We start from the raw sequence: 25,238 nt of genomic DNA, 5'->3' as shown, positions 1-25,238 counted from the left end.
GGTCCAGCAGAGCCCCCTGCCCCTGGGTGAAATACACAGCCACCTCCTCGAAGGTCACCGGCATCTGAAACGACAAAAGGCCCCGGTCATTACACGCTGCTCCAGCCACAATCCTAATAGTCACATGGGAGGAAGGATAAAGAAATGGAAGCTCTGGGAGGGCCACAGTTGAAGAATCCCACCCCCACCCTGCTCAGAGCAGCTGGGACGCTTCAGGGGGTGGGAGAAGATGAGAGCTCCTTGTCCCCCCCAGCACACGGAGCAGGGCAGGGTCTTCTCATTTCCCACACTCCTGCCAGCCACAGGCTGATACGGGAAGCAGAGCTCTGAGCCGGGGACAGGGACAGGAATCCCAACAGCCTCCCTGCGTATTTCACACCAGCCTCAGGCTAGTGGGGTCTCACTCCAGCACTGGGAACCTTGAAAATGTTCCCAGCCCAGTGCAAGGGGGTTGTATCCTGTTTGAGAAATGGGGAAATGTCCCGTCTCCCGTCCCCCATCACCAATGGGCCCACTCAGAAAATCAGCAGGTTTATCACACCCTGTCTCCTTCCTGCCCCTGTCCCGCCAAGAGCTCCCTGAAAATCCCCTACCCAAGCTGGCTTCATCTCAGACATTTCCCTTCCCTGCGTCCTGGAAGATGGGCCTATCTGGACCAAAACATGGACGCGATTCCTCAGTCTGTAGGGGCGAGAGGGGCAATGGGGGAGGTACCAGAAGGGGCTTCAGTCCATGTAACCCCCCGATTCCTCCCAGGAACTTCAGACCCTCCCAGTAATAGTATCTCTGAGCCAAATGCTAGAAAAAAAAGCAGAACTAAAGGGGCCACTTTGGGGGATTTCCCCGCACTGCCCTGTAAACTCCTCTCCCTGAGGAACAGCCGGAGCCCTCTGGTGGCATCACCTGAAGAACGAGCTGCCCTGGACTCCTGCAGCAGCCCCCAGGGACAGGCAGGCAGAGGCTGAGCCCAGTGGCCCATCCACACTCCCTGCCTGCCCAAAGCAGCAGCGACTCCGGAGGGGCTGAGATGTGAATCCTGCCCAGAAATCAGACCAGGGCCCCGGGCAGACCCCAAAACTCATGAGACACAGACCCCGCCAGCCCGGGGGTGTCTGACAATAACACACACTGGGAACGGGTGGGGCTGTCCCCTCCCGCCTCCCACACCCCCTTCCTCGCAGTGCCCCCACATCTTCCCCTATTCCAGCCTCGCCCTCAGCCCCACAATCCCCGATCCCCGCATCGCCCCATCTTCCCTTCAGTGCCCCCGCCCCCATCCCAGCCTGCCCCCGCAGTCCCCGCACCCGCCTCCTGCCCCCACCCCGCTCCCCGCCTGCCCTCACCCCTGCACCTCTTTAGCCTCCGCCCCTGCAGCCCGGGGTGCCGGGGGCGGGTCTCTCACCTTCCTCCGAGCGGGGCCCCGGGCAGGGGCCGGGCCGGGCTGGGGCTCTGCCCTGGGAGAGGCTCCTGGGAGCAGCGGAAGGGCCCTGCTGGAGATTCCCCTCTCCCGGCTGCAGCCAGGGCTCCGGGCTCCCAGCACCAGCCGCCCCCCGGGGCTTGGGGATCTCGCCAGGAGCCTGGGAGCCAGAGTCACCGCAGCGGCTGCGAGTCACTTCCTGCGGCCGGGCCGGAGCCCAGCGCCCGCTGCCGCCTCCCGGCATCTCCTGGCCCTAGCGATCAACCCTGCTTAATGCAGCATCTCTGGGCGCGTGTTACCAGCACTGGGTGACCAGACAGCAAGTGTGAAAAACCAGGCGGGGATGGGGGGTAATAGGCACCTATATCAGACAAAGCCCCAAACAGCGGGACTGTCCCTATTCAATTGGGACATCTGGTCACCCTACCAGCACTGGTGCAAAAGTTAGAGCTGGCTGGTCCGGCTGAGCCAGACTTGTGGGAGAGAGAAGCTGTTGTGTATTTGGTTGTCATGGTTTTTGTTCTTATTGCAACTGAGTTAGATTATTAGGGGATAGGCCGGCCAGCTTCAGCCTGTTGAGTGAGCTCTGTGTCTATAAATAAAATGGTAGTTTTGTTAGCTGTCTGCTGTCTGGCCTCAAGAGATTTGTTCCTAAACCGGCTTTCCCCTGTAGTAAGAGGAGGCCCTGAGATCTAAACCTAGGTATCAGAGGCCCTGTATGAGGCCTAAGGCCTGAACTAAAGTAATGGTCAAGACTTTGCTAACATAAAGCAAAGTGAAGCTGTGAGCCAGAGGCAGGCCCTGCTCACAGAAGCTGGCAAGGAAAGGGCTGATGCTGCAAGAATCATGATCTAACACGGCAGAAAACCTCAAGCTAGGGAACCCCCTGATCCCCTCCCTATTGATCCCCATGGAGTTTGATAACTCCTGGACCCGCTGGATTGCCAGTAAGGGGGATCCATATGAATTTAAAAAAGAGAGTGGGGAAACATGGCCTGGCATCTGCAGAGCAATGGTTGAAACTGAGGCTCTGAAAAATAGTAATAAGTGTAAGAAAGCAAGAATCTTACAACTCATGTCTATGGCAGTGAGATGGGTTAGACAGCATGCTGGCATGCTGGCCAAGAAAGTAACAGTAACAAAGGAAGAGTTAAAAGAATCAAAAGAAACTACACAGCCCTGGAATGCTCCCACCCCCCTTGCAGGGTGGCAAGCAGCCCAGAGACAACCAGTACAGGAACAGAGTGAAACACTGGAAACAGCTGTAAGTATTACATTTAGTATGAAATATTAGTAATGCACCCCAAATGAAAATGAATGTCTATACAACAATTGCAAAAGTATAGCTTGTGTTATAAAAGGCTTGGTCCCTATTACATTGTTATTACATTGTAAAGAAACTAAGTTAAAACTGTGTATAAAGTTTGGGTTAATGAAAACAAACAAAAAAAACTTTACTATGTTAACTAACAAAAGTTGTTTATGTTGTATCTCACAGACCCAACATGCCAAAAAATATCACACCCTGAAAACACCAGATAATATCAGTATACAGTGAAGAAACCTCCAGGCATCAAGAAAAGAAAAATGAAGTGCTTTTTAAATAAGAGTCTGGTCAAATACCCCTCTACCTACCATATATGGACAATTAATTTAACAATCAGCTAAAAACCACTAGCTGGACCAGGATCAACTGGATCTACATCAACCAATGGAACAGAGAAGCTACCCACTTCTGTTTCCTGCCCAGTAAAGCTTACCCAAGGGTGACAACCAGCAGCAAGGGTAACCTATAACATGAATGGACAGTACATGTAGTAACTAATTATAATATATTTATAACTAAAGGCCTCTGAGGTAGTGTCACTACTCCAAATTTTTGTTTTACTTTTCATATATATAGCAGTGTGGGACACACTATCACAATCCCTACCCCAGTATTTTAAAACACTCAGCCTACTACTAATAATGAGAGAGATAGGGGATAACTGGAATTGCCTTAACATATTGTGTCACCAAAGTAAAAGGGCCAGAGTACACCAGCAGGCTGGAAAAACATGGTTATGCTTGGATATAAGGTGGTGTCATATGTACACATACATATTATACATATATGCCCATACACACTACAAATATATATGCCATATCCATATAATTCATATATATTAATTATTTGGGAGTGCCTCTAAGGCTCAATCATAATACTACATTCCTCAGTCATGGTCCCAGGCCTAACATTCCCAGGCCCATAATAAGGGACTAAAAAATAATTGGATAATAAAATCTGCCTAACAGTCATATGAGGGAATGTGCAGACTAAACAGACAGATGGGGCATGAGTGTATAGATGGTAAAATAAAATAACCACATAACAGTGTTTAGCCCACTGGGTTATCTTCAGTCCATGCATTATGCTTTTCCGGGACAATGGGTAAACATCCTCCCCATAAAAAGACAAAAAATGGGAGAATGTAGTAAGAGGAGGCCCTGAGATAGAAACCTTGGTATCAGAGGCCCTGTATGAGGCCTAAGGCCTGAACTAAAATAATGGTCAAGACTTTGCTAACATAAAGCAAAGTTAAGCTGTGAACCAGAGGCAGGCCCTGCTCACAGAAGCTGGCAAGGAAAGGGCTGATGCTGCAAGAAGATACGTACCTAAAAGGTGCTGAACACTAGATATCAGAACATTCACATACTTGCACATTCCACACAGATAACAAGGAACAGGCTGGTCCATCCCAATGACAGGGGCAAAAGGGTAATATGATGGATAGAGTTGTTTTGATCGAACCAACATGTACAAGGTGACAGGCAGCACCTTACTACGTAGACGGGTTGCACCTCATACGTCAGGAGTGATGTGTAACTTGTTTGTACCTGTGTATAAGAACGCATCCCTGGGGCGGTGTCTTTGTCCGGCCTACGGGGCAGTGGAAAGTCCCGCCACTGACTGAGCCGAGTCCATTGACCGTGGGTACATATTCGTAGTATGCTCAGTAGACTAAGTAATCTTCAGAGAACTACTACTGTATCCAATACGGCAATAAACCTGGCCGACGTGCCTTCGTACCTTACTAGACTCTGTGGTCATTGGGGGTTCTCTCCGGGTCTGCTGTGTCAGCTATCTGAGCAGAGCTGGGGCAGCACACAGAGGGAACACACGCATGCAGCCGAGTGATATCAACATTGGAGAAAGCAGTGCACCATACCGGTAGCACTCTGACAACACTTCTAACAACACCCCCAAGGATATAACAAGTGGCGACGATGGATGGGATTCCGGTGCTGCTTCAGTAATAGAAGGAAGGAGAAGTCAAGGTAAAGAACAAACAAACAAAAATACTGCTTGTTTGCACTGACTGTGAAAGTGGACAGTATTAGGCCTGACTTTGGGTTTTGTACCCCACTACATCTAAATCTTTAGGTTTAGCCTTGTGTTTTATGGAGCCCTGGACCCTTTAAATCACTGCCCAAATCCTGGGGCTCCCGGCTGCTGCAGCTAGCCCAGGGCTTCGGCAGCAGGACTCTGGCAGTGATTTAAAAGGCCAGGGGCTCTGGCTGCCGCTACTGCAGCAGAGCCCTGGGCTGTTTACATCGCTGCCAGAGCCCGGGGCTCCCGGCTGTTGCCACCGCAGCTGGAGTCCCGGGCCCTTTAAATCTCAGTGTACAGGGCCCAGGGATTTAAAGATCCCACCAATTCCAGTTGAGGCCCCTCCCCCTTCTTAGGACTCCGGCATATCGCTAAGTCCTTTAAGTTACTTTCACCCCTGACCATTGGGAAAGCAACAGACACGAGGGGAAGGCTGGCGGCAGAACCTCAAGTCTCACATGCCAGGGGGAGTTCAGGATTTAGCCGAAGCCGAAGCAGTTGAGGATGTCGGCTGGTTCCTCTTCTCTGCTTTGCCCTGCTCAGCTTCCCTTTCAGGATCAGGATGATGAAAGCCCAACGGTGCCATGTGGGTCCCAGGAGAAAGCGGGTGTGAGACATACCCCAGGGTACAATCTGGACTGTTGAACTGCTTAATTCTCCATCCCAAGGCATGTTTTACACTGCTTCCCAGGGTGAATAAAAATCAATGACATTAAAAAAAAATCAAGAAAATCAGATTTCTGTTATTTAAATGTCTGTCTGGTGATGTTCTCCTCCTAATACAATATGGCATGAATGAAATAACCAAACAATAAAAAAAAACAAATGAAATGAAATGAAATAACCAAACATTCTTTGTCTGATATAGCTGTAAAACTCACCTGAAAAGTTTTCAAAATAAATCACTGTTTAAAAATGTATAGTGTGAACCTTCCATATATGAAACCTACATTTATGTCTATGTTGTGAAGAATATGTAGAAAACCATGATTAAATCGAGTCTTCCTAACTAGTGATTTAAATCAAATCCATCCTGCTGCTTCCCTGGGTGAACAACAAACCCCCCTCCATGCACTGCTCATACACAGCCACCAGCCTTCAAAGTCACTCCTGGCTGCACTGCACTGAGTGCCGCTAGCCAGACACTCAGGAACTTACCAAACGACACAGCAACATCAGCCAGTTTTTGACTCCCAGCCTTGAGCCCCGGGAATGTGCAGCTTGGACAGCTCAGTCTGGTCACTGGGATGGACAAACTCAGTCATTAGTGGGTCACCCCCACAGTGGGAACAGATTAGGCCACAGCCTTGTTCTCTCCAGTCAAATCCCCCAAACACTTCAATGAAAACACACAGGTCCAGACAAAACACTAAAACCACTCTACTAACTGGAGCAAGGGGGTTTTCAGGGATGACAGGGGAGAAAGATGTCAAATGTCAGAACCGGTTAAAATTATAAAATTATAAAATGCATTTTAAATCCTAAATGTTACCAATTTAAGGAAAATGTGAAGCAAGCAGGTTTTCCCACCCCACCTGCTGTTGCAGGCAGTACACAGCTCTGAGTACCCAGGCTGGATTTCCTTCCAGCTTGGTCCGTTCTCCCCACTCCACGACCCCTGTTGCCTTTCAAGTCATACTCTTGCCTTCTGTAAAGATGGGAGAGGAGAGGTGAAAATGGAGGGAATTCTCCCTTGTGCTTTTGTACCACTCTCTTCTTTGAGGTTCACCCCCCAGCCGAGGGGCAGGCAACAATCAGTCTGTGGCCTAAGTGAGCGTCCAGCCGTCCTTCCGGTGAATTGTAAGGTTTGTAGCATGTGAGTGAGCAGGGCTGGGGGAGTCAGGCCCGGCAGGGGGGTTGAGCAAGGCTGGGAACAGGCTGTCATAAACAGACTGTTAAGGGTTAATGCCTCTTTTACCTGCAAAGGGTTAAGAAGTTCACCTGGCCTGGCTGACACCTGACTAGAGGAACCAATGGGGGAACAAGATGTTTCAGAAGGAAGGAGGGAAGTTTTCCTTTGTTTAGAGAGTCTCAGTTTCAGGGGCAGTGAAAAAGATCAAGGAACCAGCCTCTTATCAGAGTAGTTTTTTTTAGAAAGGAATAAATAGGTTTATGTTTATTTCTTTGTAACCTGTCTTGTGCAATTAGAGGGAGAATCAAATTGCCTATTGTGATATTTTTCATTAGTGTACTAAGTTTTTGCCCAGGGGAACATCCTCTGTGTTTTGAATCTGCTGTCTGTGAGAGTAGCTGGTATGCTAATCTCTCCCAGAGGGTTTTCTTTACCTTTCTTTTCTTGAATTAAAAGCCTTTTTCTTAATACCTGATTGATTTTTTCCTTGTTTTTAGATCCAAGGGGGTTGGATCTGGATCCACCAGGAGTTTGTGGGAGAAAGGAGGGGGGATGGTTAATTTCTCCTTGTTTTAAGATTCAAGGGATTGGATCTGGACTCACCAGGGAATTGGTGAAGGAGTCTCTCAAGGCTACCCAGGGAGGGGAAGGTTTTGGGGGGAACGGGAGTGATCCAGACACTGAAAATTCTGGATGGTGGCAGCGATACCAGATCTAAGCTGGCAATTAAGCTTAGAAGTGTCCATGCAGGTCCCCACATCTGTACCCTAAAGTTCAGAGTGGGGAAGGAACCTTGACATGGTGAGCAGCAGTGTGGGATTTTTAGGAACCAAAAGACAGATTTTTTTCCCCTCTTTTGAGATGCTGGGGAAGCAGTGAAGGAAAGATACCCTGAAGGCAAACAGATAAAGGTGTTTCTAACAAGGCTTTGTTAGAAAGGATTTCCAGCTGGGCTTAGCTGGAGGGTAATTAACAGTTTGCAAAAGACAAGTAACAAGCCAGTTTTTCTGGTCTCTTCTCATTCTCAGAAGCCCAGATAAAAGCTGTGGGTTTTTTTTTTACCTCTCAAACCAAGATAGCTCAGGCAGAGCAGGGAAACATGTCAAGCAAAGGGAAAAAAGCCATACTACAGGAGCTGGAATTAGCCAAACTCTGGGCTGAGGAGAGCCAAAAGGAACATGACAGACAGATGGCCAGAGATGAGGCTGCCCACAAAAGAGCTATGGAGGAGAAACCAAAAGAGATGGAGGTGAGAGAAAAAGAGATGGAGGAGAGGGAAAGAGAGAGAAAGCATGAGCTGGAATTAGCAAGGGCTAAGCAGGAGTTACCGGCCAACCCTAACAACCCTTCTCCAGGTACTGCTTCCCATCTCAGAAAATTCCCCACCTACAATCAGGTGATGATGTGAGGCCTTCTTAGAAAATTTCAAAAGGGCCTGCCATGGGTACAGCATCTCTACAGACCAGTACATGATAGAGCTGAGGCAACAGCTCAGTGGACCCTTAGCAGAGGTGGCGGCTTAAATGCCTAAGGAACAAAGGAACGATTATAAACTTTTTCAAAACAAGGCCAGAATCAGAATGGGGCTAACACCTGAGCATGCCCGTTGGCGGTTCAGAGCCCTAAGGTGGAAACCAGATGTGTCATTTACCCGACACGCCTACCACATTGGAAGGAGTTGGGATGCCTGGATATTAGGAGCAAGTGCTAAATCTCTGGAAGTGCTGTCCTTCCTAATGCAAATGGAGCAGTTCTTAAAGGGTGTTCCTGAGGAAATAGAAAGGTACATCCTAGATGGGAAACCCAAAACTGTATCCGAGGTGGGGGAGATCGGAGCCAAATGGGTGGAAGTGGCAGAAAAGAAAAAAACTACTAGCAGTTGGAGCAAATATCAGAGGGGGCAAACTGAAACCAAACCCTATCACCGGGGCAACCCAAGGCCCCACCTACAACCCAAGGAAAGCCCCAGACACCTTATTGTCCCACCTCACCAGTCTACAGCAACCCACCTCGACCCAATGACCAGTCAGCTGGGCCATGTTTTAAATGTAATGAACTGGGACATATAAAGGCCCACTGCCTCAAGTACCTCAACCGATTACAGTTCATTACACCACAATCACACCAGAGATCCCCAGGCACAGATGCCTCTCAAATACGCTTGGAGCGAAGGGAAACCTTGAGAGTGGGCGGAAAGAAGGTTATCGCGTGGAGCGACACCGGGGCACAAGTGTCAGCTATCCACCAATCCTTAGTGGACCCCAAATTCATCAACCCAAAGGCTCAAGTGACAATTCACCCATTCAGGTCAAAATCTTTAAACTTGCCTACAGCTGAGTTGCCTGTCCAGTACCAGGGCTGGTCAGGAAGGTGGACTTTTGCAGTCTATGACAATGATCCCATCTCCATGCTACTGGGGGAAGACTTGGCCAACCATGTGAAGCTGGCCAAGAGGGTGGGAATGGTCACATGCAGCCAGGCCAAGCAAGCTTCCACACCCATCCCTGTTCCTGAGCCGTCCACAAGGGCCCCATCTATGTTACCAGAGACCCCGACAGAGGTGCTGGAACCGGATCTTCTACCCATGAATGCTACAGGCCTAGTGAATCCAGTCCCAGAACCGGAACTGGCAAAGCAACCAGCACCAGAACCGTTGCCAGCACTGACGTCAGCGCTTGCAAACCCATCTACAACCCCAACACCAGAGGGCACCAGCGGGCCTGAACTGGCAGAAGCAGCAGACAACCCTACCCAAGAGGCTCAGCCAGAGCCTGAAATATCACCTAGTGCACCAGCAGAGAGCGGTTCACAATCAACGAAAACAACCCCATCACCTACCTCGCTTCCGGAGGGACCAAGCCCAAGTCCACAGTCTAAGGAGGAACTGATGTCTCCAGCCTCAAGGGAACAGTTCCAGGCTGATCAGCAAGCAGATGACAGCCTTCAGAAAGCTTGGGTGGCGGCACGGACACCCAGCTGCCTCTCAACTCTTCTAACCCATCCCGGTTTGTTGTAAAACAAGGACTTTTATACAAGGAGACTCTTTCTGGTGGACACCAGGAAGACTGGCGTCCTCAAAGACAGTTCGTATTTCCAACTAAGTACCGGGTAAAGCTCTTGAGCTTATCTCATGGTCATCCCAGTGGCCATTCCGGAGTGAACAGAACCAAGGACCGGTTGGGGAAGTCTTTCCATTGGGACGGAATGGGCAAGGACGTTGCTAATTATGTCCCGTATTATGAGGTGTGCCAACGAGTGGGAAAGCCCCAAGACCAGGTCAAAGCCCCTCTCCACTCACTCCCCATAACTGAGGTCCCATTTCAGCGAGTAGCTGTGGATATTCTGGGTCCTTTCCCAAAAAAGACCCCCCACAGGAAAGCACTACATACTGACTTTCATGGATTTTGCTACCTGATGGCCGGAAGCAGCAACACCAGGGCTAAAAGTGTGTGCCAGTCACTAGCAGACATTTTTACCAGGGTAGGTTGGCCTCCGACATCCTTACAGATTCGGGAACTAATTTCCTGGCAGGGACCATGAAAAACCTGTGGGAAGCTCATGGGGTGAATCACTTGGTTGCCACCCCTTACCACCATCAAACCAATGGCCTGGTGGAGAGGTTTAATGGAACTTTGGGGGCCATGATATGTAAATTTGTAAATGAACACTCCAATGATTGGGATCTAGTGTTGCAGCAGTTGATTTTTGCCTACAGGGCTGTACCACATCCCAGTTTAGGGTTTTCACCATTCGAACTTTTGTATGGTCACGAGGTTAAGGGGCCATTACATTGGCGAAGCAGCAATGGGAGGGATTTACGCCTTCTCCAGGAACTAACATTCTAGACTTTGTAAGCAACCTACAAAGCACCCTCCGACACACTTTGGCCCTTGCTAAAGAAAACCTAAAGGATGCTCGGGAAGAGCAAAAGGCCTGCTATGATAAACATACCAGAGAGCGTTCCTTCAAAGTAGGGGACCAGGTTATGGTCTTAAAGGCGCTACAGGCGCATAAGATGGAAGCGTCATGGGAAGGGCCATTCACAGTCCAAGAGCGCCTGGGAGATGTTATCTATCTCATAGCATTCCCCACCTCAACCCTAAAGCCTAAAGTGTACCATGTTAATTCTTTCAAGCCGTTTTATTCCAGAGAATTAAAGGTTTGTCAGTTTACAGCCCAGGGAGGAGATGACGCTGAGTGGCCTGAAGGTGTCTACTACGAAGTAACGGTGGAAGAGGTGAACCTCTCCGCTACCCTTGGACATCTGCAGCGACAGCAGATCAAGGAGCTGTGCGCTAGCTTTGCACCAATGTTCTCAGTGACACTCATGTCTGACCCTGTGCTAAGGGCCCCAGCCTTTGACAAACCATTCCTAGTAACCACAGATGCAGCTGAATGTGGTGTAGGAGCAGTTTTAATGGAGGAAGGACCGGATCAAGAATTCCATCCTGTCGTGTTTCTCAGCAAGAAACTGTCTGAGAGGGAAAGCCATTGGTCAATCAGTGAAAAAGAATGCTACGCCATTGTGTATGCCCTGGAAAAGCTACGCCCATATGTTTGGGGATGGTGTTTCCAGCTACAAACCAACCATGCTGCGCTAAAGTGGCTTCATACTGCCAAGGGAAACAACAAAAAACTTCTTCGATGGAGTTTAGCTCTCCAAGACTTTGATTTTGAAATTCAACACATTTCAGGAGCTTCTAACAAAGCTGAAAATTCTGGATGGTGGCAGCGATACTAGATCTAAGCTGGTAATTAAGCTTAGAAGTGTCCATGCCGGTCCCCACAACTGTATCCTAAAGTTCAGAGTGGGGAAGGAACCTTGACACGGGCTCTGGAGGCTGGGAAGAGGGGGCTTGCAGCCAAGCTTGGTAGAGCCGGGCATGGGACTTTGTGAAGTGAAGGAGGAGGAACCGGGCTGGGGATGGCTGGGATGAGCCAAACTGGGAAGGGAAAAGAGCAAGGAGGGGTGTCTGTGTCTGACTCAGTGAGCTAGCAGCCATAGACGATGACGTGTCGCTAAAACTCGGCATGGTGTAGACTAGCCCTGTCTGAGTCAGGGCAGAAAAAAGCGGCTGGTGCCTGAAGAGAATTCCTGTTCTTCCTACACTGCGCACCCCAAGCACTGCTGGGCTGTTCAGGCTGAGAGGGAAATGTTCCATTCTAGGGAGAATGAAAGGCCATTTGGGAGGTGATGGCCCAGAGCCCTGGCAGGCAAGGGCCCAGTGGGGGCTGGACTCAACCATTGGTATCAGCTATTTTGGGGCCTGGGCCCTGGTCAGTACATACATGTGAAATGCTTCCCTGTGGCCTTTTGACATGCACACCGAGGTATCTCACTGCCAAGTCCCTCTCCTAGGAGGGGAGGGGAGGGGGAAGGCTGCAGGGTGATCTCCCACCTCCGTGCAGCCAGGGGCCAATGCTCCCCACTGCCATGCTGGAGCCTCCACATGTATGTACTGACCAGGGCCCAGGGGGCCGTCCACAAAGTGCACAGCTATGTGGGGCACCAGGAAGTTTGGGGCACCAAAGCCCCTGCCCTGGTTTTGCCCCACCCGGCCTCTTCCTTCCCCTGATCCACCCCAGCCCCGCCCCTGAGGACTCTGCAGCAGGGCCTGGCCTACAGTCACCGGTGGCAAGAAGTACAGAGACCTGGCCCCAGCCGTGCCCCCGGTGAGTGCTGGGGGGTGGTTCCTCCCTGTCTCCCAAGCCAACCCCCCTGTGGAGGCCTGGGGCTTCCCCCCATGGAGGTCTGTCCCCCCTCCTACACAGGGGGGTTGTATAGGGGCCCAGGATAGCTAGGGATGGCCCTGGTATTGACAAATAAAATGGACACGGGCAGTGCAGGGTTGGGGTTGGGGGTGCAGGTGGGAGGGAAGTGCAGGGGTTAAGGTGAAGGTGGCACTGTGGAGAGGTTGGGGTGAAGGTAAAAAAATGTAGGGGTTAGGGGCACAGTGTAGGAGTTAGGGTACAGAAGGGGGCGAGGATTAGTAGCAAAGGGGGTGCAGGATGGGGAGCCCGCAGGGGCTAAGGGAAAAGGCCCTGGTGGATATGACGGTAGGTTTCTGCTGTCACCCTTCCCCTCCCCCCCCCCTTACTTCCTCTCTTTCTCCTTTTGCTTCTCTCTCCCACGAGTCTGGCTCCGCCAGCCCAGCCAGCTCCAACTTTTGCACCAGTGCTGGTAGGGTGACCAGATGTCCCAATTGTATAGGGACAGTCCCGCTGTTTGGGGCTTTGTCTTCTATAGGTGCCTATTACCCCCCATCCCCTCCTGATTTTTCACACTTGCTGTCTGGTCACCCAGTGCTGGTAACATGCACCCAGAGATGCTGCACAGGAGCCTCTTCAGCGCTAGGACCCATTCCCAGCCTTGCGCCCCAGGAATGTGCATCTTGGACAGCTCAGTCTGGTCACTGTGATGGACAAACTCAGTCATTAGAGGGTCACCCTCACAGAGGGGCCAGATTAGGCCACAGCCTTGTTCTCTCCAGTCAAATCCCCCAAACACTTCAATGAAAACACACAGGTCCAGACAAAACACTAAAACCACTTTAGTAACTGGAGCAAGGGGGTTTTCAGGGATTACAAGGGAGAAAGATGTCAAAGGTCAGAACTGGTTAAAACTATAAAACAAAGAAAGAAGAAGTGGGACCACTAAACACTGAGGATGGAATGGAGGTTAAGGATAACCTAGGCATGGCCCAATATCTAAATAAATACTTTGCCTCAGTCTTTAATAAGGCTAATGAGGAGCTTAGGGATAATGGAAGGAAGGATGACAAATGGGAATGAGGTATGGAGGTAGATATTACCACATCTGAGGTAGAGGCCAAACTCAAACAGCTTAATGGGACAAAATCGGGGGGCCCAGATAATCTTCAACCAAGAATATTAAAGGAACTGGCACATGAAATTGCAAGCCCATTAGCAAGAATTTTTAATGAATCGGTAAACTCAGGGGTTGTACCGTACGACTGGAGAATTTCTAACATAGTTCCTATTTTTAAGAAAGGGGAAAAAAGCGATCCGAGTAACTATAGGCCTGTTAGTTTGACATCTGTAGTATGTAAGGGTCTAGGAAAAATTTTTGAAGGAGAAAATAATTAAGGACATTGAGGTCAATGGTAATTGGGATAAATTACAACATGGTTTTACAAAATGTACATCATGCCAAACCAACGTGATCTCCTTCTTTGAGAAGGTAAGAGATTATTTAGACAAAGGAAATGCAGTGGATCTAATTTACCTCGATTTCAGTAAGGCATTTGACACGGTTCCACATGGGGAATTATTAGTTAAAATTGATCCCCATCTTCTCCAATTTATGAAAATTGAAAGGTGGATAAGGAACTGGTTAAAGGGGAGACTACAACGGGTCGTACTGAAGGGTGAACTGTCAGGCTGGAAGGAGGTTACTAGTGGAGTTCCTCAGGGATCAGTTTTGGGACCAATCTTATTTAACCTTTTTATTACTACTGACCTTGGCACACAAAGCGGGAATGTGCTAATAAAGTTTGCGGATGACACAAAGCTGGGAGGTATTGCTAACACAGAGAAGGACCAGGATATCATACAGGAAGATCTGGATGACCTTGTAAACTGGAGTAATAGCAACAGGATGAAATTTAATAGTGAAAAGTGCAAGGTCATGCATTTAGGGATTAATAATAAGAATTTTAGTTATAAATTGGGGACGCATCAGTTGGAAGTAACAGAGGAGGAGAAGGACCTCGGAGTATTGGTTGCTCTTTATAAATATATCAGAGGGATTAATATCAGGGAGGAAGAGGAATTATTTAAGCTTAGTGTTATACCAATAAAAACTAGCAGGATTTTATTAAGAGGGATAAGGCAGAGATGCCACATTTATTGTAAATATAATAGTAAAGCAAAAGATAAAAGCAAACAACATTGTTTTACTACTTATTTCTATCACTACTTATTTCTTATACACACACATACACACACACACATATATTCATTCAGGTTCTGTATAGATGTTATAGTTACCAGCCTAGACGTTGCTCATGCCAACTTACTGGCCAGGTATCTTGGTCATGAGGATGGAGCCGAGTCTGTGTCAGATGCATCTGATGCTCCTGGAGGCTGGTAGCAGAACCATAGACTCAAAGTCCTCAGTCTTCAGAGTCCAGTTTTATAGGAATTTATTCCTATGTCAGTTCATGAGAGTTGCTTCATTCTGCTATTGCTAAATCAATCAGCAGGTGGCTAGCTCCATGTTATCAGATGTTTGTTTTTAATGCCTTTGAGGTGTGGTGGGTGGATTCCAGTTTGCCCTCTGGGGGGTCATCTGGTTGATTCCACTTGACACCTTCTTCAGCCAGCACTGAATTCTTCAGACTGGTAACTCCCTAACCATTTATTCATTATTTAAACTAGGCACTCATTCACATACATTCTCTATCTTAATCACATCTATTTTACTGTCTCTTTACCTTTTGGGGTGTTACCAATTTATGTGAGACTCCCTGTCTTTTAACAATTAAAAATAAAGTGAGATGAAAACGTACAGAGGGTGGGAGTCTCTATCTATATACTATAACAGCTACTGTTTTGGCTTACTTCACCCCCTCCACAGTTAGGGAAACCCATTTGTGCAAAGCCATCCACAATGTCCTGCACGCTCCCCGGAGTCACGGTCTTTCTTAGCAGGATGCGATTAATTGCCTTGCAAACTTGCATCAAAACGATTCCCACGGTCGACTTTCCCACACCAAACTGGTTCCCGACCGACCGGTAGCTGTCTGGATTTGCCATCTTCCAGATTGCAATAGCCACCCGCTTTTCCACCGTCAGGGCAGCTCTCAATCTTGTGTCCTTGCGCCGCAGAGTGGGGGCGAGCTCAGCACACAGTCCCATGAAAGTGGCTTTTCTCATACGAAAGTTCTGCAGCCACTGCTCATCATCCCAGACTTCCATGACGATGTGATCCCACCACTCAGTGCTTGTTTCCCGAGCCCAAAAGCGGCGTTCAACGGTGCTGAGCATTTCCGTGAATGCCGCAAGCACTGTAGTGTCACACGCGGCAGACAAATCCATATTGATATCATCGTCGGACTCCTCACTGTCACTTTGGAGCTGAAGGAATAGCTCGACTGCCAAACGTGTTGTGCTGGTGACACTCATCAGCAGAGTCCTCAGCAGATCGGGCTCCATTTGCCACAGAAATCGTGATTCACAGAGAGTAACAGAAAGACACTCACAATGGCGCCAAACGCTGCCGGAAAGAGTGAATGCTGGGATGTGAAGCGATGCACCACGGGGCGCTGGCAAACAGGAAGCGGAATGACCCGCACACTTCCTTCCCCTTCCCACAATACTCAGCGCCAAAATGGGACGAGGTGCTCTGTGGGATAGCTGCCCACAATGCACCTCTCAATACAGCGCTGGAAAGTGCTGCAAGTGTGGCCACACTGCAGCGCTGGTAGCTGTCAGTGTGGCCACACTCCAGCGCTGGCCCTTACACAGCTGCATGACCAGCGCTGTAACTCCCAGCGCTGCAACTTGTAAGTGTAGCCAAGCCCTTAGAGTCAATTGACGTCAATTAACCACTTAATTACAGCCTTACAGCCGCTGTTACAAAGTAAAGTAGAGACTACAAAATTTTACTTAGGGCTTGGCTACACTTACAAGTTGCAGCGCTGGTGGAGGCTTTCCAGCGCTGCAATTACACCCCGTCCACACTTGCAGGGCACAACCAGCGCTGCAACTCCCTGGTTGCAGCGCTGGCTGAAAACCCATCCCGGCAGGGGTATAAGGAGTGCAGCACTGGTGGATCCAGCGCTGCTCAGCAGGTGTGGACACTCACCAGCGCTTTACCTGTCCTCCAGGGAATAAGGAGCTATCCCAGAATTCCTGTTCAGCCACTCTGCTCATCAGTTTGCACTCTACTGCTCTTGCCTCAGGTGACCAGCCCTTTAAATGCCCCGGGAATTTTAAAAATCTCCTTCCTGTTTGCTGCAGCCAGGTGTGGAGTGCAATCAGTTAATCTTTCCAGGTGACCATGCCTCCACGTGGCAAACGAGCCCCAGCATGGAGCAATGGCGAGCTGTTGGACCTCATCAGTGCTTGGGGGGAGGAATCAGTGCAGGCACAGCTGTGCTCCGGCCGTAGGAATTACGATATCTTTGAGCAGATATCAAGGTCCTTGCTGGATAGGGGCCATGATCGGGACGCACTGCAATGCAGGGTGAAAGTTAAGGAGCTGCGGAGTGCCTATTACAAAGCCCGCGAGTGTAATCGCCGATCCGGATCTGCCCCCACGACCTGCCGTTTTTACAGGGAGATGGACGAGATACTTGGGGGTGACCCCACTGCCAATCCCAGGATAACGATGGACACTTCTGAGCAGGCTGGGGGACAGGAGGAGGAGGCGGAGGCGGCGGCGGCGGAGGAGGAGGCGGGGGGGGGGGAGGAAACCACGAGTGAAGCTACTGGGATGGGGGAAGACACCCCAGAGTGGGCATGCAGCCAGGATCTCTTCTCAAGCCAGGAGGAAAGTACCCAATCGCAGCAGCCAGCAGTTGCAGAACGACAAGCAGAGGAGCGGGTTAACGGTAAGCGGCTTTTATTTTCTGGGTGGAAATGTTTCTGGAGAGGAAGGGGGGTTATGGCTGCATGCATGCCAGCCTCTAGATGTGGAATAGCCCGTTGATGTGGTCTATCACGTCGCGGTAATCTGCTTCAGTTATCTCAGCAAAAGTTTCAGCCAGAGCGTGGGCAATATGCCTGCGCAGGTTTATAGGGAGAGCCACTGTGTTTCTTGTCCCAGTCACGCTGACGCGTCCGCGCCACTGTTCCGCGACTGGGGGGGGGATCATTTCTGAACACAGGGAAGCCGTGTAGGGTCCCGGGCGGAATCCACATTGCTGTAAAAGAGCCTCCCGCTGTCCCCTAGTGACTCGCAGCAGGGAGATATCTTGCAGGATTAACTCCTGTGAAAAATGTTGGGAGACTCTTTAGTGAAGAGATAGGTAGATAGTGAAGATCACCCCTGCAGCTGCATCTTCACTCAACCCCTCTATCACTCCAGATTACCCGAAGCAACCAGCCCCCCTCTATCAATCAAGCCCCACTTCTCCTTCTATAAGCACCCCTCACTCACCATTTCGTGGCTTCTGTCGTGTTATGCGTGTGGGGAAAGAATGTTAAAGTGCAAACTCCCTCAGTGTAACAATTCATGTCTGGAGATAGTGGATACAATGCTGCCCCTGTTAAATGTTTCATTTCTACAGTGACCTTGACTCCTGGAGTGGGCAGATGTTCCACAGCACAGAGGCTACAAAATTTGAGAAGAAATCCCGAAAGAGCAAAGAGGAGATGCTGAAGACTGTTCTTCAGCACTCTGCTGCAGAGAGAAAGGAACTGAAGGAGTGGCGAGAGAAGGAAAGCATGATCCGCCAGAGACATTGGCGTAAACGCTGGGGCAAAGAAGAAAAGCACAAACCAGCTGCTAGAGATCCTGTCGAGCCAAGCGGACTGTCTCAAGGCAATCTTAGCCATGCAGGCAGAGCAGTCCCGTGCTGCCCCACAGCCCCCCCCGTCCCAAAGCTTTTTCCTTGTGCCCCAATGTCAGCTCAAACCGCCTTTCCCCAGCATTCAGTTTCTTACCACCACCAGCTGCCTCCAACACCTGTTCTTTCACCAACCAGCCCTGATACCTACCACCCTTACCCTCTGCACTCAACCCCCACAACCATGCAGTATATGCACCCTGAAGTGCAGGAATCGTTAAACAGCACTCCAGACAGGACATATGCAAACTTGTGACTGTACAGTTCACCAACCCACACCCCTTCCCTCTTGTGTTCATGAAATGTTGTGTGTCTGTCTGTCTGTCAAGGAATTTTTTTTCTTTACAATAAAACAATTCTTGGCTTTGAAAACAGTCTTTATTATAGCAGATAGTGAAAGATACCTTAGCCCAGTAAAGAAAGAGGCACTGCAAATCATTTTAGGGATAATAGAATAACAGTGTAAACAGTGCAATTCACTCCCATGCAAGTCAGCAAACATTACTGTTGGCTTTCAGCCTCAAATTCTTCCCTCAAGGCATCCCTAATCCTTGAAGCCCTGTGCTGGGCCTCTCTATTAGCCCTGCTCTCTGGCTGTGCATATTCAGCCTCCAGGACTTGAACCTCGGTGGTCCATGCCTCACTGAATGTTTCACCCTTCCCTTCACAAATATTATGGAGGGTACAGCAAGCGGATATAACCGCGGGATGCTGCTTTCCCAAGTCTAGCTTCCCATACAAGCAAATCAAGCGGGCCTTTAAGCGGCACATAGAACACTCCACAGTCATTCGGCACCGGCTCAGCCTGTAGTTGAACCGGTCCTTGCTCCTGTCAAGCTTCCCTGTATAGGGTTTCATGAGCCAAGGCAGTAACGGGTAAGCGGGGTCTCCAAGGATCACAATGGGCATTTCGACGTCCCCTACTGTGATCTTCCTGTCTGGGAAAAAAGTCCCTGCCTGCATCTTCCTGAACAGGCCACTGTTCCGAAGAGATGCATCATGCACCTTTCCAGGCCAGCCTGTGTAAATGTCAATGAAACGCCCGCGGTGATCCACAAGCGCCTGGAGAACCATAGAGAAATACCCCTTTCGATTAACGTACTCTGATGCCAGGTGGGGGGGGGCCAGAATAGGAATATGCGTCCCATCTATTGCCCCTCCACAGTTAGGGAAACCCATTTGTGCAAAGCCATCCACCATGTCCTGCACGCTCCCCAGAGTCACGGTCTTTCTTAGCAGGATGCGATTAATTGCCTTGCAAACTTGCATCAAAACAATTCCAACGGTCGACTTTCCCACTCCAAACTGGTTCCCGACCGACCGGTAGCTGTCTGGATTTGCCAGCTTCCAGATTGCAATAGCCACCCGCTTTTCCACCGTCAGGGCAGCTCTCAATCTTGTGTCCTTGCGCCGCAGAGTGGGGGCGAGCTCAGCACACAGTCCCATGAAAGTGGCTTTTCTCATACGAAAGTTCTGCAGCCACTGCTCGTCATCCCAGACTTCCATGACGATGTGATCCCACCACTCAGTGCTTGTTTCCGAGCCCAAAAGCGGCGTTCAACGGTGCTGAGCATTTCTGTGAATGCCACAAGCACTTTGGTGTCACACGTGGCAGGAGAATCGATATCGATATCATCGTCAGACTCCTCGCTGTCACTTTGGAGCTGAAGGAATAGCTCGACTGCCAAACGTGTTGTGCTGGTGACACTCATCAGCACAGTCCTCAGCAGCTCGGGCTCCATTTCCCACAGAGTAAAACAGAAAGACACTCACAATGGCGCCAAACGTTGCCGGAAAGACAGAATGCTGGGATGTGAAGCGATGCACCACGGGGCGTTGGAACAGGAAGCGGAATGACCCACACACTTCCTTCCCCTTCCCACAATACTCAGCGCCAAAACGGCGCCAAAACGGGACGAGGTGCTCTGTGGGATAGCTGCCCACAATGCACCTCTCAATACAGCGCTGGAAAGTGCTGCAAGTGTGGCCACACTGCAGCGCTGGTAGCTGTCAGTGTGGCCACACTCCAGCGCTGGCCCCTACACAGCTGCATGACCAGCGCTGTAACTCCCAGCGCTGCAACTTGTAAGTGTAGCCATACCCTTAGAGAATAGGCACTTAGAGTTAATTGACGTTTAACAAGTTTTATACAAAGTATTTCTTTGAGCAGGCTTCACACAAACACAGCTGGTGGCTTCCAGGTTAGAGGCTAAATGTTGGGAATCACATTTACTTCTAATATAAACCTTCAGTCATAAAGTATCATGTAACAATAAATCATTTCTAACAATAAATCATTTTTCATATAAACCACGTCTAATATAAACCTTCTTTAATATCCCTACATTAGTACCAATGTGGACACAAGAACAAATGGGTATAAACTGGACACTAGGAAGTTTAGACTTGAAATCAGACGAAGGTTTCTAACCATTAGAGGAGTGAAGTTCTGGAACAGCCTTCCAAGGGGAGTAGTGGGGGCAAAAGACATATCTGGCTTTAAGACTAAGCTTGATAAGTTTATGGAAGGGATGGTATGATGGGATAGCCTAATTTTGGCAATTAATTTTGGCAATTGATCTTTGATTATCTGCAGGTAAGTATACCCAGTGGTCTGTGATGGGATATTAGATGGGACGGGATCTGAGTTACTGCAGAGAATTCTTTCCTGGGTGCTGGTGGGTGAGTCTTGCCCACATGCTCAGGGTTTAACTGATCGCCATATTTGGGGTGGGAAAGAAATTTTAATCTAGGGCACATTGGCAGAAGCCTTGGAGGTTTTTCGCCTTCCTCTGCAGCGTGGGGCATGAGTCACTTGCTGGAGGATTCTCTGCAGCTTGAGGTCTTCAAGCCACAATTTGAGGACTTCAATAACTCAGACATAGGTTAGGGGTTTGTTATAGAAGTGGATGGGTAGGATTCTGTGGCCTGCGTTGTCCAGGTGGTCAGACTAGATGATCATAATGGTCCCTTCTGACCTTAGAGTCTGAGTCTATACAATGCATTTTAAATCCTAAATTTTATCAATTTAAGGAAAACGTGAGGCAAGGAGGTTATTGCACCCCACCTGCTGTTGCAGGCAGTTCACAGTTCTGAGTACCCAGGCTGGATTTCCTTCCAGCCTTGCTCCGTCCTCTCCACTCCACGGCCCCTGCTGCCTTTCAAGTCATCTTCTTGCCTTCTATAGAGAAGGGAGAGGAGAGGTGAAAATGGAGACCACTCTCCCTTGTTCCTTTGTACCACTCTTCTCTTTGAGGTTCACCCCCCAGCCGGGGGGCAGGTGACAAAGTGGCCTAAGGGAGCATCCAGCCGTACTTCCGGTGAATTGTAACTCTCTTGTTCCCGACTCCACAGCTGGTGAAGGGCCGGCTGAGCAATTACTGGCCACTTAGCACCTAGCTGGTGTGCAGGTGCCGCTGTCTCTGAGGAGCTCCTCTGTGGGTGTTTTCCAGCTTTACAGCATGTAACAAACATACAGCAAACTCTCCGAGCTCCAGGGCGATAGACACATTTTAATGGGACAATAATATTCAGCAGGTGATGACTTTCCCTATGATACCTCACAGGACATTTATCATTTTGTAAACATGGTGCTGGCGATGTGCCCAGCTCTGAAGCCCTCCAATAGCAGCACAGAAGTGAGGGTGGCCATGTGAACAGTGATGTTCCTCAATATGACTGTTCACAGCAGACTTATCACCCCATTGACACCCCTACTTCTGAGCTGCTGCTCCACCTGGGTTAGAGAGCCTGAGCATTTATCCCCACCTCCCAGATGGGCCTGTTCCTCCTTCATGAGCCCCAACCACCTGGGGACAACAGCCAGTGCTCTTTAAAAAACAAACAACCCACACTGATCACGCCCCTCCCTTGACACATTCCTGTCCCTACATTGGGAGGCTCAGCCCACAGTTTGAGAATTGCTAGTGTAGAGAGTCACCATGGGGATTGGTAGCCAACAGGGCTGGCTCTAACATTTTTGCCGGCCCAAGCAAAGAAAAAAAAAGAGCGCCACCCCGCCCCCGAGAGCCCCAACCTTCCCCTCTCCCAACGCCCCGTCGCATCGCACCGCCCAAGTCCCCGCCCCCTCAGCGCTGCGTCCGGCCTCTCAAGTCCCCACCCCCCCGAGTGTCGCATCGCACCGCCAAAGTCCCTGCCCCCCCGAGTGTCGCATCGCATCGCCAAAGTCCCCGCCCCTCCGAGCGTTGCGTTGCATCACCAAAGTACCCACCCCCACAGCGCCGCGTCAGCCGCCCAAGTCCCGGCCCCCTCCAGCGCCACATCGCTCCGCCCAAGACACCCCCCCCCACGCCGCCTGGCTAAACCAAAAACAAAAACCGCCTCCTCCCAAGGTGCCGCCCGAAGCACGTGCCAAGGTGCCGCCAAGATGGTAACACCTGCTCCTTTCCATCTCCGGGATCCCCACAGAAATCATCCAAGCAGGAGAGCGGAACAGATCCAATTAACACTAAACTTGCAAAACACATTTTAGTGATTTCACCTATAAACAAACATTCTCTCCATCTTTCAGCCCCTACCCCCAGCAAATCAATTACATGCAACTTGCTTAATCCTTTCTTACCATGTGTCACAGAAGTTTAGATCCTGGGTGGATTCTTCCATGTTTAATGAGATCAGACCTCCATATGAAACTTTTCCGGCAGTCCAAGCACCGCTGGAGTCTCTCCTGTGTGGATTTCGCCTGATGTTTAACAAGAGCTGACCTTTGTATGTAACCTTTCCCACAGTCCAAGCATTTGTGGGGTCTCTCTCCTGTGTGGATTGCCTGATGTTGAACAAGGTGTGACCTTCTTAGGAAACTTTTCCCACAGTCCAAGCACTTGTGGGGTCTCTCTCCTGTGTGGAGTGCCCGATGTTTAACAAGGTTTGACCTCTCTGTGAAACATTCCCCACACTCCAAGCACTTGTGGGGTCTCTCTCCTGTGTGGATTGCCTGATGTTGAACAAGGTGTGACCTCTGTATGAAATTTTTCCCACAGTCCAAACACTTATGGGGTCTCTCTCCTGTGTGGATTGCCTGATGTTTAACAAGAGCTGACCTTTGTATGTAACCTTTCCCACAGTCCAAGCATTTGTGAGGTCTCTCTCCTGTGTGGATTGCCTGATGTTCAACAAGGTTTGACCTTCTTAGGAAACTTTTCCCACACTCCAAGCACTTGTGGGGTCTCTCTCCTGTGTGGATTGCCTGATGTTGAACAAGGGCTGACCTCTCTGTGAAACATTTCCCACAGTCCAAGCACTTGTGGGGTCTCTCTCCTGTGTGGATTCTCTGATGTTGAACAAGGGCTGACCTCTCTGTGAAACATTTCCCACAGTCCAAGCACTTGTGGGGTCTCTCTCCTGTGTGGATTCTCTGATGTTGAACAAGGTGTGACCTTTGTATGAAACTTTTCCCACACTCCAAGCACTTTTGGGGTCTCTCTCCTGTGTGGCTTAACTGATGTCCAATTATTTGTGTCTTGGAAATGAAACATTTCCCGCACTCGAGGGATTGAGAGGGTTTTTCTCCACTGTGGCTTTTCCTGTGGTTATTAAGATCTGAGAGCATATTGAAGCTTTCCCCACGGTCCAAGCATTGAAGGGGTTTCTCTCCTGTAACCATTGTCTGATGTGTCACAATGAATCCTTTCCCACATTGAAGGTAGTGCCAGGGTGTCTCTTCCTTCGGATTTGTCTGCTGCGCTCTGGGATCCTCCTCTCCTCCCGCACCATTAATAGATTCATCCACTTTCTTCCCTGGGTGGTTTCCCAGCAGCCTCTCTGACCTGTGCCAATTTCCACAGGCTTCTTCGAGTTTGAAGCACTGGGAAAAATTCCCTTCAGCTCTTCCCACAAAGGTCCCCACCGGTTCCACTTCCCCAGAAGCTTCCTCATGATGATTTCCCTCCTTGGTCTCACTCCCTTGCTCAGCACCTGCTGGGAGAGACACAATCCAGACAGGAGTCATTGTGCTGGGGAGAAAGAGGAATAGCACAAAGGGAAAACCCAACACAAAGACTTAGCAATTGGACTCTGCCTCCACATCCCTCCCAAACACTCACAGGGAAGGAAAGCTGGGAAGCAAACTCCTGCAGGTAAGAGGCTGGGTGGAATGGCGTGAGCTATATCTGATGACTGCAGCCCTGTCCTGTCTGAAACGGGGGAGAACTGAGGGTGCTTACTCACACCATATTTGGGGAGTCTCAACTTTTTCCTTCATTCCCTAGATGGTTTCTGTGTCAGTCCTCACCTGTATGGGGGCATCTCAGAAGCCTTCTTTCCTTGCAGGTCTGGAGATCAGGCAACCAAGGCTCTTCTCCTCGTTCCAGCCGGACAATCAGTTCAGGTTTGGGAAGGGGGAATCCTGCGCAGAGGGTGAAATCAGACCCGATCAGGGTGCATGGAGCACTGGTGGAGTATTTGTCACAAAGGACATTCCATGAGTGGAACCTGTCCCTGTGCTCTGCTGGAGGAACGTGGAATCCAAGAGGAAGGGAACATGGTCACTGAGCCCCCTTGCGCAGAGGAAGTTGTCTGGGGAGGTGAGCCAAATATTACTACACCCTCACTAGGCGTTACCAGGATCTGTGCGCTCTGGGGGCCCTGCCGACTAACACACGGCTCTGGACTTAAACCCCTGCCTCTTTCTAAACCTGCAGAGCCCAGAGCCCTCCCCAGGGCTGAAGCTAGTGCAAAGGAGGGAGGTGAAGAGGGATTGTGTGTGCAGCCAAGAAACAACAGACAGGACAATGCTGGATTTATGCCCCTTTGAAAGCTGGAGGGGTGGGGATGGTTTAGCTTGTCCATTGGGTATTGACACCGATGTCCCACTGGAGGGGGCACGGAGATGCAAGTCTCTCTCACATGGCAGCTGTGCATTATGGAACCCACTCACCTCTGATCTAACTGACACGGGAAGAACATGCCCACATATAGACACACAGACCCCACGGCTTCTAGTATCTGAGGGGACAGGAATCCCTTACCCAGCGAGGTCACCGTCTCGTAGTTCTCCTGCATGACGTCCCTGTAGAGGGCTCTCTGAGCGGGGTCCAGCAGAGCCCC

General features: G+C 49.9%; 1 protein-coding gene across 6 annotated transcripts; it reads right to left on the bottom strand.

Moving 5' to 3' along the window:
• Positions 1 to 19: 19 nt before the first annotated feature.
• LOC120382883 (zinc finger protein 501-like) lies at positions 20 to 25,213 on the bottom strand. 6 transcript variants are annotated; one of them, XM_039500334.1, is made up of 4 exons: positions 25,160 to 25,213; positions 24,424 to 24,537; positions 22,756 to 24,110; positions 20 to 64 (listed from the first exon to the last, which is right to left on the bottom strand). In XM_039500334.1, exons 1-3 carry the CDS (start codon positions 25,191 to 25,193, stop codon positions 22,762 to 22,764), a joined length of 1,497 nt encoding a protein of 498 aa, XP_039356268.1. In that variant the 5' UTR covers positions 25,194 to 25,213; the 3' UTR covers positions 20 to 64; positions 22,756 to 22,761. The 6 variants fall into 6 exon arrangements, with proteins under 6 accessions (XP_039356268.1, XP_039356271.1, XP_039356270.1 ...); XM_039500337.1 differs by lacking the exon at positions 20 to 64 and adding an exon at positions 17,552 to 17,594; XM_039500336.1 differs by lacking the exon at positions 20 to 64 and adding an exon at positions 20,793 to 21,354.
• Between the last annotated feature and the right edge of the window lie 25 nt (positions 25,214 to 25,238).

The sequence above is a fragment of the Mauremys reevesii genome, linkage group 15, assembly GCF_016161935.1.
Source record: "Mauremys reevesii isolate NIE-2019 linkage group 15, ASM1616193v1, whole genome shotgun sequence".
In the NCBI taxonomy this organism is placed as follows: Eukaryota; Metazoa; Chordata; order Testudines; family Geoemydidae; genus Mauremys; species Mauremys reevesii.
Note: the sequence above shows the minus strand (reverse complement) of the source record. Positions and strands in the feature narration are given on the sequence as shown.

Coding starts and splice junctions, on each gene's coding strand:
- LOC120382883 (XM_039500334.1), bottom strand. CDS start 25,193: ATGCAGGAGAACTACGAGACGGTGACCTCGCTGG. Junction 24,538..25,159: donor CGAGACGGTGACCTCGCTGG/GTAAGGGATTCC, acceptor CCCTCTGCGCAG/GATTCCCCCTTCCCAAACCT. Junction 24,111..24,423: donor TCTGAGATGCCCCCATACAG/GTGAGGACTGAC, acceptor TGTCTCTCCCAG/CAGGTGCTGAGCAAGGGAGT.